This window comes from Montipora foliosa, unplaced genomic scaffold, assembly GCF_036669935.1.
Source record: "Montipora foliosa isolate CH-2021 unplaced genomic scaffold, ASM3666993v2 scaffold_382, whole genome shotgun sequence".
In the NCBI taxonomy this organism is placed as follows: Eukaryota; Metazoa; Cnidaria; class Anthozoa; order Scleractinia; family Acroporidae; genus Montipora; species Montipora foliosa.
In genome coordinates this window covers 232,501-245,000 of record NW_027179682.1, presented here as the reverse complement: position 1 = coordinate 245,000, position 12,500 = coordinate 232,501, and the positions used below count along the sequence as shown (strand labels likewise).

The 12,500-nt window shown below is 38.8% G+C and overlaps 2 protein-coding genes across 9 annotated transcripts in view; one reads left to right on the top strand and one right to left on the bottom strand.

The window, feature by feature from the left end:
• LOC137987709 (uncharacterized) overlaps positions 1-11,048 on the bottom strand; it is a 104,250-nt gene extending 93,202 nt beyond the window's left edge. For 4 of the 6 annotated variants that reach the window (XM_068833779.1, XM_068833781.1, XM_068833775.1 and 1 more), the window contains exons 1-3: positions 9,424-9,664; positions 2,898-3,176; positions 1,883-2,074 (exon numbers count right to left, since the gene is read on the bottom strand). In XM_068833779.1, coding sequence (XP_068689880.1) covers positions 1,883-2,074; positions 2,898-3,176; positions 9,424-9,529 — 577 coding nt within the window. In that variant the 5' untranslated portion in view covers positions 9,530-9,664. Of the gene's footprint in view, positions 1-1,882; positions 2,075-2,897; positions 3,177-9,423; positions 9,665-10,944 lie in introns of those variants that run through there. The other 2 variants (XM_068833776.1, XM_068833777.1) reach the window with 2 other exon arrangements.
• LOC137987712 (uncharacterized) overlaps positions 8,347-12,500 on the top strand; it is an 82,795-nt gene continuing 78,641 nt past the window's right edge. The window contains exons 1-2 of one of the 3 annotated variants that reach the window (XM_068833784.1): positions 8,347-8,415; positions 11,651-11,760. In XM_068833784.1, coding sequence (XP_068689885.1) covers positions 11,673-11,760 — 88 coding nt within the window. In that variant the 5' untranslated portion in view covers positions 8,347-8,415; positions 11,651-11,672. Of the gene's footprint in view, positions 8,416-10,579; positions 10,689-11,128; positions 11,237-11,650; positions 11,761-12,500 lie in introns of those variants that run through there. The other 2 variants (XM_068833785.1, XM_068833783.1) reach the window with 2 other exon arrangements.

Genomic DNA, 12,500 nt, shown 5'->3' with positions numbered 1-12,500 from the left:
ACAGGCCACGCCTTGGCGCCCTGTGTTCCTTTTAACTGTATAGCATACAGATAGTTTTTACTGCTGCATAATAATAATAATAATAATAATAATAATAATAATAATAATAATAATACACAGAACGCCAACAGATACATTTCTGAAAACCTCAATTTATAGCGTGATATACCCTATCGAGCCAAAAAGCTCTAAACGAGCTCTCTTTCATCCGCCTCCCTCCCAAAGACAACTTGAAAAAAAAAAAAAAAAAAGGATTTAAACAGAAGACATTTCAAAGCATAATAAAAATAAGAATCGAGATACCTAAATTCTCTGGTGGCAGTTATAGATCATTGAAGCCGTTTTCATCAACAATCTTGGTCGGAGACCCTTCTGGGGAAGTTTTAACGAGAACCTTTCCGTCTATAGTCCAGAAGCTATGAATAGCGCTATCCTGTCGCATTTTGGCTGCTCTGGCCGCGAGACCTCGTCTATAAGCTGTCAAGCTTTTATTAATAAAAATACGTGATGAATCAGCGGGCGAAGTGGTATTCGCGAAACTAGGAAATATATCTTTCAAACCTATGTTCTTCAGTTTAGTTCTCTTCTTGTACACGTTCGTTTTAGTTTTATGGCTGATGAATTTAGCAATGATACAAGTTTTACCTTTCCGCTTGATTTTGTGTGAGATGTCGATGTCAGTTGAAGATATTTCTACGTCCAGAGCTCTTGCCAACTTCAACACAGCTTCATCTGTTGACACGTACGCCGATTCCGGTAATCCATAAATTTCCAGGGAGGACTTTCTACTGTACTGCTCTAGTTCATCCAGCTCCACCAGCATTCTCGATGTATCATCTTGTTCATCCTTTAACTTTTTCCTCGTTTGATCAAGTTCAGTCCTAAGTGTTTGATTTTCACTTATGACCTTCGCAAGCTTCGTCTTAAGTTGCTCAATGTCGCGGCCATGTGACTGAAAGGTCGCTCTAAATTGCGAGAGCTCTCCTCTAAGATTAGCATTGTCTTGTAATATTGCCGCCACAGAGCTTTCCAGAGTAACTAAAATATCTCGCAATTGCGATAGCGTTGGTTCTTCTTAAAAGGACGCATCACAAGTTGCGGTTTCACCTTCTGCCATATTTCCCTCGACTTTCTGAGATGGAGAAGACTGAGTGTTCAGTTTTTTATTTCCTTCGGCGATTCTTCCAAGATGATGATGTTGATGGTACTGGCGAAGGTGTTGGTGACACGAAGTATTACCCTTACACAAGAATCGTTTTACGTGGCCAATATAAATCGATTACTTGAATGTTAATCATTTCCATTTGGCAGATAAAAGTTTTGATTATTAAAGCAAAGCCAGTTCCAGTTCTAATAATTGAGGTATTCGATGAACAAATCAGCAATGGTGAATGAAATTTTGGCGATGACTCGACGTCATCATCTTCAAATTATGCAGTTTTAGCTCAGTGCATACGATCAAACAGTAGATTGGGAGGTGCAGAGGATGATTAAAAATATCAAGTAAATCGTCTTGCTTAAATAGAGTCAGATTGAGTGTTCAATCTAGGGTTTCTTGTTTTGATGAAGAGCATTTTATGTATTAAATAATCTATCTTTCCGCGGCATTTCTTTACAATGATCGGGAAGATCTTTCGTCACCTGATTATGTTACTTCCCTCAAGTGTTTCCCAATAACAGAATGTTTACGTTCATCAATAAGGTGAATAACATGTCGGCGTGTTTAGAATTCGTATTTTAATCGACATCCCACAAAACACATTCAAAGTGATAGACAACGCTTGTTCAGTTTCAATTATAGAAAGGAAAAGTCATAGACTCTTATAATTCTAATTCTAGAATCAGAAGAGGCCAGAAGTCATCTTAGACTCAAGCTTCTTACCTTGGCAGTTGGGTCTTGAATTAGGAGACCATATTCCATCATTACCGCAGCGACTAACCGAGGGCCCAATGATTCTATAACCACGATTGCATGTAACAATGCAATTTGTTCCGTAATACACTTGAGAGACACCACTACATGACGAGTATCCGTTGCTAGGAGATGGCCAGCTGCTTGTAGCACAAGTAATTCCTCGCAAAAAACAAACAAAAAGACATGCGCTTCACTTTAAGTGTCGAAACTCAAAAGAGCGAGAAATACGTTAACCATACGACGTTTTGAAAATTCCTTTGAACAAAGAAACACCCATTTATCAGTTGTTATAGATTTCGTACTTACCACATCTTGTTACCTGGCTTACTTTAAAAATTAAACTCCTTTTGGTCTCGATAAAAGCAGACAGACAAACTAGTATTCGTAAAAAATGGACAACAAGTGTGAGTTTACAAGACATCGATCATCTGCAGTAGCAAGTGTTCGTTACAGTGCGAATTTGAATTTGAATCAATGTTACAATTTGAACTTAGGACAGTGTCATAGTTCGCGCATGTGCAGTTGATCGATCAAAACTTGAAAAAGTCGGGGCGACTAAGAGTCTATTGCCTACTCAGTTTTTGGCTAATCAGTTTTTTAACTCTCTTTTTAATTTCCATATTTTGTATCGCACAGAGAATCACTGAATCAACTCGACTTGCGGCCAAAAGTTCTTTGCAAACAACTGGCTGTACTAGCGCAGGGTGAGGAAAACGCTGAAATTTTAGAGAAAATGATTGTTCGGGTATTCGTTATCTTTCTGTAGTCAGCTGTCTTGCGATAGATTTGATCATCTCTGTTTGAGCCAGAAAGAAATAAACTCAAAATCCCTTTAGGGCCTAATGTTTCTGTTTCCCCTTTTGCCTCTCCCAGTCCCTGCTCGTCATTACTGTACAGCAGTAGTTGTAATTGTAAAAATATTATAATTGAATTATTAGCGAAGTCACTGATGCAAATTAAAGAGAAAATGAGTAAAACTCACGGTCACATCGTCTGAAGTCGCTTGCCCGACGTTTGTAGCCAGGGTAACACTTGCAAGTATAAGAACCAAGATAATTCACGCAGCGATGTTCACATCCTCCGTTGCCATTACTACATTCGTCACAATCGATTGCCCACGTGCTGTCACCACTGCAGCGCCTACCCCCATAGGCAGGAGATGGATTGTTGCAGTTGCGCCATCTGGTCCGATAACCTCCAGAGCAAGAAACTAAGTACCAGTCGGAAGGTTTCCATGGACCCCAATTACCGTGAATTGGAGCTTAATGGAAGAGAAAAGTAAAGAATACGGCTTACTCAGTTTGATGCTGTCAAAAGCAAAGGCACGAATATTGAAAGCTAGTTTAAAAAGTAAGATATTGATTCGTAAAAATTTGAATAATACAGTTGATAAAAATGATACTTATTTGTTTGTGATAGTTGATATCTTATTTGAGTGCGTGAGTGTGTCTTTGTGTGTGAGTAGGAGTTTTTGTTTTTTTTCATATAAATCGTGCGAGAGACATCAGTAGGAGAAGATGCTGCCACAGGCTACAACTGCGCTTCTGTCATAAGCAATGATTGTGTATTTATTTATAAGATAATTAGAATAGTACACGCTCTCTCATTGGTCAATAATTGTGTTTAGATGAGAGTATGTTAACACGGTTGTGACATCACACGAATTTGGATTGGTTATGTGTTGGCTGATAGGGAATATTAGCGCATATCAAGAAAATCTATTTCTATCAAGAAGTAAATAAACAGCATTTTTCTTCACTTGTCGAACTACTGTCGAGAAATATTTTATAAAAACAATAGAGGACTTTTTCCGTGTTTACATAGCCTCATCTGAACACAAGGGAAGTTGTGGAAATTCGAGACAGTTCTGCAAACCCGTGACTTTGTCTCGGGTTTGCATTATTGTCTCAATTCTCTCAACTCCCTTCGTGTTTTGATGAGGCTATGTAAGCACGGAAAAAGTCCGCTATTGCTTTTATAAAATAGTCAAGCCTAAAAGCGGAGACGCGCAATTATTTATTTTTTTAATTTAGTAAATTCCATAAGCCTGTTGTTGAATAAGACATAGGAACAACAATTTTCCAGTTTAAGGGGGTATGGCAATATTCCATAACAAATAAGCCGTACCAAAATAAGTCCAAACTATTTGCAAAGTAGAAGTATGTGATTCGCGTCGGTTTTCTTGTGGTGAGAACGTATGGACGGCCGTACGGTCACGTGATCCCGAAAACTGGTAATTTGCCATTTCTGAGTTACAGGTGTGAGGCTGATTTTACTCCTTCGCCTCTTGTTAAACATTTCGTGAATCCGCTGACCGGTGCATAACGCTTGACATATATTCTACATATGTAATAAATTGAAATCATAAAAATGTACAACCAAATTACGGTCATGAAAACGGCCAAATGAAAGCGCAAAATTTAATCAAGATACTACAACAGACTAACGAAAGATATACAGAAGAAAAGGAACTTGCTTTTGATAATTTTGTGTGGGTTTGCTAAACAGAGAGAATATGACCACTTGTTTTGAAGAGGAGTGTTTAACCTGCAATCAGATTCTGTTTTCGTTTCGATGGTAAGCCTTTCCCAGACATACGAGAGATGCTACAATTGGCCCTGAAAGCAGGTCAAGGTCTATTACTCTTAAAAGACTACACCATGCGTAAATTAAATGTAACGCATGTGTCACACTTCCGTTATGGAGCTTTCAGCAACGTTTCCTAAAGCCCTCAGTGGCCAAACGGGAAATGTTTGCTGACCGAAAATCATCAAACATATGCATAGTGTGGTGTCCAAACATGTTTATGTTTGAAGCCCTGGCCAAACGAGTTATCAAAGACGAACAAACACGATCAAACAAGAATAAACAAATGACTGTGAGTATATGAATATCATAAATTTGAACTGCGGATTAATAAATGAAGATGATAGTGATGATCGCAGTTATGAACACCAGGGAGGCATTAGTGAAAATAAAGCCTGGTTTTTTTTTTTCTGGCTTTACTTTCACTACTGCCTCATGCAGTAGTGTCCATAACTGCGATGACTGCAGTGTGGCCCAGTGGTTAGGGCGCTTGCCTTGAGATCCGGAGATCCCGGGTTCAAGACCCGCTCTGACCACTCGTTGAATTTGTTCCTGGTAGTCCCTGGTTCAAATTCCCAGCTGCACTTGTAAATAGCCAACTGGTTTGCCTCCGGCCGGTTGGGATTCTTAACAGTTGTTGTTGTTCTGTTCCTTCGTTTCGTTGTTGTTCATTGGCCCTGAAAAGCCCCTATGGGGAGCGGTCAATTACGTATGTATTGTATTGTATTGTATTTATCACCCGCATCTTCAAGAAGAAACATGGTGGACAAAAGGTAAAATGCTTGGTCACCGAACATTTCCTTTTGGGCCAGGGCTTAACAAAGGAATCAAACCCATATACCCGCAAGTCGTAAATAATTCATTTTCCGAGTTCATTGGTTCATAAACAATTTCATTTCTTACACTATGGGGATCTGCATCAAAACTTTAAAGTGCTATTACGATTAACATACCTTTTTTTATTCCCGTAATTAATAGTGCTTTTCTTAGAGTGCAACATATCCAAAGGATATTTTCATACGCGAAAGGAAAATGGTATCTTTTGCGTCCAAAACCTCTATAGTTTCGACCATCATTAAGCCCGCCGCACACAGTGAGGAAAGAGCTGAGCAAACCGCCTCGCGAAGCAGTTTGCTCAGTTCTTTCCTAACTGTGTGCAGCGAGCTTAAATGTTCCATGTTCCTGCTGACCGGTTACCAAGTTTAATGCAATCTGAATCTCTGACGTCATTTTCTTCAGTGACAGCTTCACATGGCTAATTCTTATTCAATCTCAAGATTAGTTTTTATTCCTTGGAACTTTTTACGCCTACTTTAATTGAACACTTGGTTGGAAGTCGTCGTAAGGTTCAAGATTTCAATCACAACTTGAATTGACCTGCAGAAATAGATCACAATAACTAGATTGTCATAAAGAAATGAGCGTCTACGGACTTCGTTCGTATCCACAGGAAGAAATGTCTCACTTCTCAAAAACCCAAACGTCGTTCGTGTTGTGCTCAGCGTAATTCGAGGAGAATTGTACTACATGTTCCTTCAATCTAACTTACTGCTAGCAGATAAAACCTGGTTCCTTTAAATTAACCTTCCCTTTTCTTCAGATTCGCAAACTGTGCTGAAGTGAAAGCGCTTGCCGGTTGGTACGAATCATTTTACATCAACACAAACCCACCAGGCGGCAAGTCGATCCAATTTTTTAGCTTTTGCCAAAAGCTAAAAACTTGGATCGACACGAATATTCCTTTCCGCTTCGTTTAGACACACGGAATTTCTCCTATGGAACTTCCTCTACGGCTACCTCTCAGTCTTGATGTACACGTGTCTTGTGACGAATAAAACACCTTTAGCGGAGCACAATAGCCCTTTTCACGGTTAGTTTTTCTCATTTGCATTACAATACAATCAAGCATGTATGTGAGGCAATTTCAGGCTATTTTGTAGTTTTAACCCGAAATTGCCTCTCATCCACGTTAGATTACATTGTAATGCAAATGCGAAAACTGCCAACCGTGAAAAGGGCTATTGGTAAGAAAATCAGTATGGCAACCCATTTGTGAGAGAAACTCTGGTTTTATTTACCCTACGACTGTGCGTGCGTCCACCTGCCCATGTACGACAATGTGAAAAGTCACACTCGAGATAACCCTACATAAAAGACAACAAGGGAACAAAGTTATGATCTTTTAGCGCTGTTGGCATTGTTTTTTTTTTAAAGCTTAAAGAAACTTGTGATCTTTTAGCAGTATCGGCATGATTGCTTAAATTTCATTGAAGGCAGAAAATCAAGCTCGAGGCATAGTTAGCTCGAGGCATAAAAATCCGAGGAAAAAAGGAAGCTCGAGGAAAAAAAATATTGAAACTCAGAGGAAAAGAACTGATCAAATGCATGTGCATGTCCCAAAATCTCAAAGAAAGTTGCCAAATAGCTGTAAACAAAATGTCAAAAACTAGCGCGCTTTTCACTTCGTTAAAAAGTTAGAAATATACGTCCAAAGAGTGTAAACAAAAGACGGTTTCGCCGTCTAACTTTGATTAATTATCGAGCTTTTTTTTTTTGTTTTTTTTGTTTGAACGGTAGGAATCAGCGTTTGAATGTTTTGTCTGGTTTCGGTAATTTTATAGCGTACGGGTCTGCTAAAAAAATGTTTTTTATAAAGCTTTAATTTGGCGAACGCTAAAATGTGATACAATATGTAAAAAAGTCTTAAAAATATATAAAATGGAAAAGAATAAAATAATCGAAGAACATAAAGGATCGGCAATCGGAAACCACCTCAGAGAGCAGCACGACATGGAGCCAGAAGACATCACACAGAGTTTACGAATCTTAAGAAAGTGTCATAACAAATTTGACTGCCTTATTTTTGAAATGTTTTTTTATCAAAGAGTGGGGAAAATTGAACCGGAAGTGTCAGTGATGTTGAAGTTTGGAGCTTAGCCAAGCAACTATTTTGTGTGAAATGGTGCTTTTATGTGTTGCGAGTGATTGCTGACTGACTAAACTGCCACAGTACACCACCAGGTACTTCGCCTATTTAGAGTCGGATTGTGGAGGAAGTTTGGAAAGTCTAGTTGGCATCTAGTTCGTCTTTCTCAGTCTACGTCCACTGTGATTATTTTGTGTTGAGGTAGCGATGAGTGTGAAACAATTTTGCGTTTCTCTCGAAGAAACAATCGAAGTGCCTCTGTCGTTATTCGTGGATATGAAAGTTACCGCGATTGTTTGAAATTGGCTGGTTGAAGTTTTCTTTATGCTCTAGTCAGTGTGATCGATCCTAATTGGCTGATTAGATCAATTTTCGTTACGAGTGAGTGACAATTTGCATACAGTCTCACCAAAACTCGTGGATATCCACGACTAAAAAAGGAAACTGAATACTTATTTGGGGTTTTTTCCCTCTCTAGTCTCAGTAATTAAGGCGAATTTAATGATATTCTTTACTTTCTCTTCGATCCATCTATTCTCAAATGACACGCCTCCTTATAACACTTCAATTTCTAGACTGAAACTCTTCTTGAATGCATGACGTGTCTATAAATAGCCATGATAAAGCACCCATTTGAGGTTTGCAAATCTTGGAAGCGACAAGGAAGAGAGGCTTATGAAAGAAATTTGTGGAAAGATGGCTGTCAAAACAGTCTATATTTACTTACCAAGCAAACAAAATAAGTGCAAAACTCCACTCGATAAACGGGAAGTCGTAAAAGAAAACTGAATTATAATTCAGTAGGGTTTTGTCCCTTTGTCTGAAGAAGGCGGATTAAATGCAATCTTTGTTTTCCCCGCAGAATTAATAACAAACTGAAGGTGTTTGTCCCTTAGTCTTAATAGATGGAGCTTTCATTGCAATTTCCGTTTCTCTCTTAGAAACAAAGGAGGGAGCCGGTTTGGAAAAACTAGTTGGCATCTATTTCGTAAGTCTTTCTCAGTCTAAGTCCATTGTGATTGTTTTGTGTAAAAGTAGTGATGAGTGCGGTACTAGTTAATTTATTCAGCAAAACGTTTCACTGACAGGCTGTTTACCGTACTCACATTCAACTGGCCTCAACTAAAAATTCTTGGCCTGAATGTTCGCAGCTGTGATATATCTTAGTTGCAGAGATGTTAAGGTTTCCGATCCGAGAGACTAAGGAAAATTGATTAGTTTAACACCAAAACCCCCCCCCCCCCCCCCCCCTCCTCCTTTACGATTAAAACATATTTTATTAAAGCTCCCAATGGGTTCTTCCGCAATAATTTACAACAATAAGTAAATAACTATATCTAAAACGTATGAAACTATAATAAATAATACTATAATAAATATAATAAAATATAATAGATTCATTTACAGTGCGACGCGCCTTACCGTGGCCACCTAACAAAGATTTTTACAAATTGTCCGCCAATCAGGATGTGTGAGGTTGATTGACAGTCACGCTTCCTTGCAAAGTTCACACAGTTGTAAGTTGAACACCGTTGCATGGGTTGTTGAGTTGACGTCTTAACACGTAATTGTCAAAAGTGAAAGTTTGTTGGGTGGCCACGGTAAGGCGCGTTGCACCGTAAAAACTGTGTAAAAAATGACTGTTAGATTTAGATTTAAAACTGTATAAGCTTTCACATTTAGTATTTTTTTCAGGGAGCGTGTTCCAGCATTTTACTGCTCGATATATAAAAGAGTGCTGACCAGCAGCTGTATTGAACGCTGGGGTGTCTAACTTGTTCGTATTTCTAGTGTTTCTCCCATGAACAGAAGTACGCGTATATAGATACTGATGAAATACAAGGATTTTTCCTTTTACTAAAAAATCATATCTTCATCGCGCGCAGTGAAGTATCTTACAGCACTCGAAGATAAAATCCGTATCCCCGTGCGGCCATGTAAAATCCTGTATTTCCATCTCATGATATACTCTCACTGCACATAGCAGTGTACTTACATCCACTACGGCGGCGGCGGCAACATCCAGACGCGAAATCAAGGAATGAAAATGATGCCAAAACAACTGCTATGACAATTACAGTCGATTTCTTCGAAGAGTCCATTGAAATCTTCAAGGAACTGAGGAAAAAAACTACCAAACATAAAAATGTGTATACCACAACTTAGATAACATTTGGAACTATGAATAGGTTGGTTCCGTAGTTGCAGTATGATGAAATTTAACAGCTTATCATAAGCCACCCAGATTGAATTTAGACAAATAGACCATTTCCGCGTTCCTGTCAGTCTATCTTTTAAAGCGCGTCTAAGCGCGAAATTTTTATGGTAATTAGTTTTAATTTCAATATGAATGAAAACTGATATTCAAAACAAAGACTTTACCCTTCTCGTCTTGAAATAGAGACTTAAGGGAACTCGGAAATGGTCCATTAAATATTAAACAGAAACCGATAACAGAAGGGAAGAGCAAGTCAGTCTCAGCAACTGTTCTTTCTTTCCTATTTGTGGAAAAGCCTTAGTTTTGAGAGGAAGTCAGGTTCTATATGGTCTCGGTTACCCGAGACAGCCCTCCTTCCCGAGACAACTATACCGAGCGTCTATATGAGATCTGCGTGTCCAAGACAAAGTTGATCCTACTTAATTATGCATATATTTTAAAACGCATCTGCAACAAATATCGTATCATCATTTGTCCTTCTCTCTTTCTAGTTCGTTTTTGTTAAGTATAGTTGCATTTTTCCGTTCAGAAAGTAGACCGACAATCTTAACGGAGCGGAAATATGTAGTTTAAATAAAAGGATGTTTTTGAATCGAGAGTTTCCGTTGACTGCGGTGAGAATTTTCGCGGCTAAAACCTTTTCATTCGAAAGCAAAAGCTAGCAACATGTATCAGGCCCCAAATTGTTGCTTCTTTGACTTTTATTTTATGCGTGCGCATTTAAGACTTTGCTGTCTCGTCTCGGGTAGTCGAGCCAAACTGTTTATATGCGAAAAAGTTGTCTCGCCTGCCAGGGTTACCCTACCTGCCGAGGCGAGACAACTCGCCTCCCCGAGTTCTCTCGCCCTCCGGAGTTGCCTCGCCCACCTGATGTAAACAGTTGATAGAATGTTGTAAACAACTGAGTGGAAAAATATCTCGCCCAGGGTAACTCGGGGGAAGGGTTGTCTCGGGTGCCCGAGACCATATAAACAGGGCCTAACTAACCGACTCTCTTCTCAATAATGGTCTTTTTTTACCGTACGCATGGATTTTGAATTAAGGTTAGCGTGTTTGATATGTTTGAAATATCTAGCTGAAAACTTGAGCCACATAATTCTTTACGGAACATTAACAGCACTCTTATTATTCAAAGTTCTGAATTAATGTCTGCTCGTCAAAAAATTATGGTTTGCATTATTTCGACATATAAACATTGTTTGTCCCAATGGATTTTCTATGATTCGTAAAGACAGATTGAATCGTGTTGCTTTGAAGAGTTCGCTAATGCTTGAACAGAAAAGTAAATCATGTTCTTACCTCTAGTTGGCTCTTCCTGCTTCGTTGTCTATCATCGCCAAAAATGCCAAACAATTCGCGCAAATTTAATATTTGCGTGGGCTTGGGGTGAATGCTTACGTGAGGGAATCCAGAAGTATTATTGTGGAGCATGAATGCTATAAGTAGATTGTGATCATAAATCTTTTGTTCTACCTTGTTTACACTTCAACTGAAACCCTTCCCCCTTTTGCTTCCGCGGAATAAGTCAGTTCACAACAGCTGAGTGTTTGTTTTTCTGCAAGAGTATTTGGATAGACGTATACCTAGCAGGGTAGGTTCCTTTTGTCTACTTTCTAGCAAGGTTTCCTTTTGTCAATATATATGCTTATTGAATAAAAAGTGATCACTCATCACAACTGAGGTACAGACGTCAAGCGACCCATGCAAATATTTCCCGTCCCTGAAAGATTTCATCGTCATTACTTTAGTTTCCTTTTTATCTTGCGTCGCTATTTCTACTAGTTACTTTCAAATATAGTTTGCTCTTGTAGCTTGTGGTGGTACTAAATGGAAGCTTTCACAACTAGAGAAAATGCTTTGTCTTAGCCAAGATTTGTCTCGGTTGTCATTTGTTTACTATTTTGGACAGTAAAATTTGCGTGCTTAAACAGGCCTACCCTTCTCTGCCCATAAATTTCATTACTTGAGTAAACTTTCAGTTTTGTCTCTTATTGTCGTTGAACAGGAACTGAAAATTTCCAGCAATCATGGGTAACTTAAGGAAACCGATAAAATGGATGTTTGCGTTGGTTATGGTGGCCTACATTCAACAAAAATCTGCAAATATATTTGGAGGTACGTTCACAGAGTTAATACATAGATTTAGCCAAGCCTAATAACGGAGCTCCCGCCGCTAACCGCAACCGTCTATTTTTGGAGGCTGAACGTTCTTATATAATTTTGCGTTGTGCGTCTAAAAATGTTCTTAAAGATGTTCTTAATTTTACATGGTAGAGTTTTCTAATAACTGAAATCTTGCGGACGTGACTATACGATGAATGGGAAATCATGGAATGGGAATGGGAATGCGGAATCTATAAAAGGGGGAATCTTTAAAAGCGGGAAATCTTTAAAATGAGGAATCTTCAAAAGCGGGAATCTTTAAAACGGGGAATCTTTAAAAGCGGGAATCTGTAAAATGGGAAATCTTTAAAAGCGGGAAATCTTTAAAATGAGGAATCTTTAAAAGCGGGAATCTTTAAAAGCATGAATCTTTAAAAGCGGGAATCTTTAAAAGGGGGAATCTTTAAAAGCGGGAATCTTTTGAGCGGGCAATGTTTAAAAGCGGGAAGCTCTGGGAATTATTGATTAATCAATTAAAATCAATTTATTCAATGTAACTATATCGCACGCTAACGCGGCATATCTGTTTAGAGGGCTAGTGGAGCGGCACAAATCTCGATTTGAGATCCGCTACACCGACAGAAGAATCGAACCGCCTTGATTCATCTGAACTCCAGTCTGTGAAGTTTTTAAATTGAGTTTCGCAGCGATAAATATTTGTCCTACCGTTATCAAGTATCATAATGCAATCG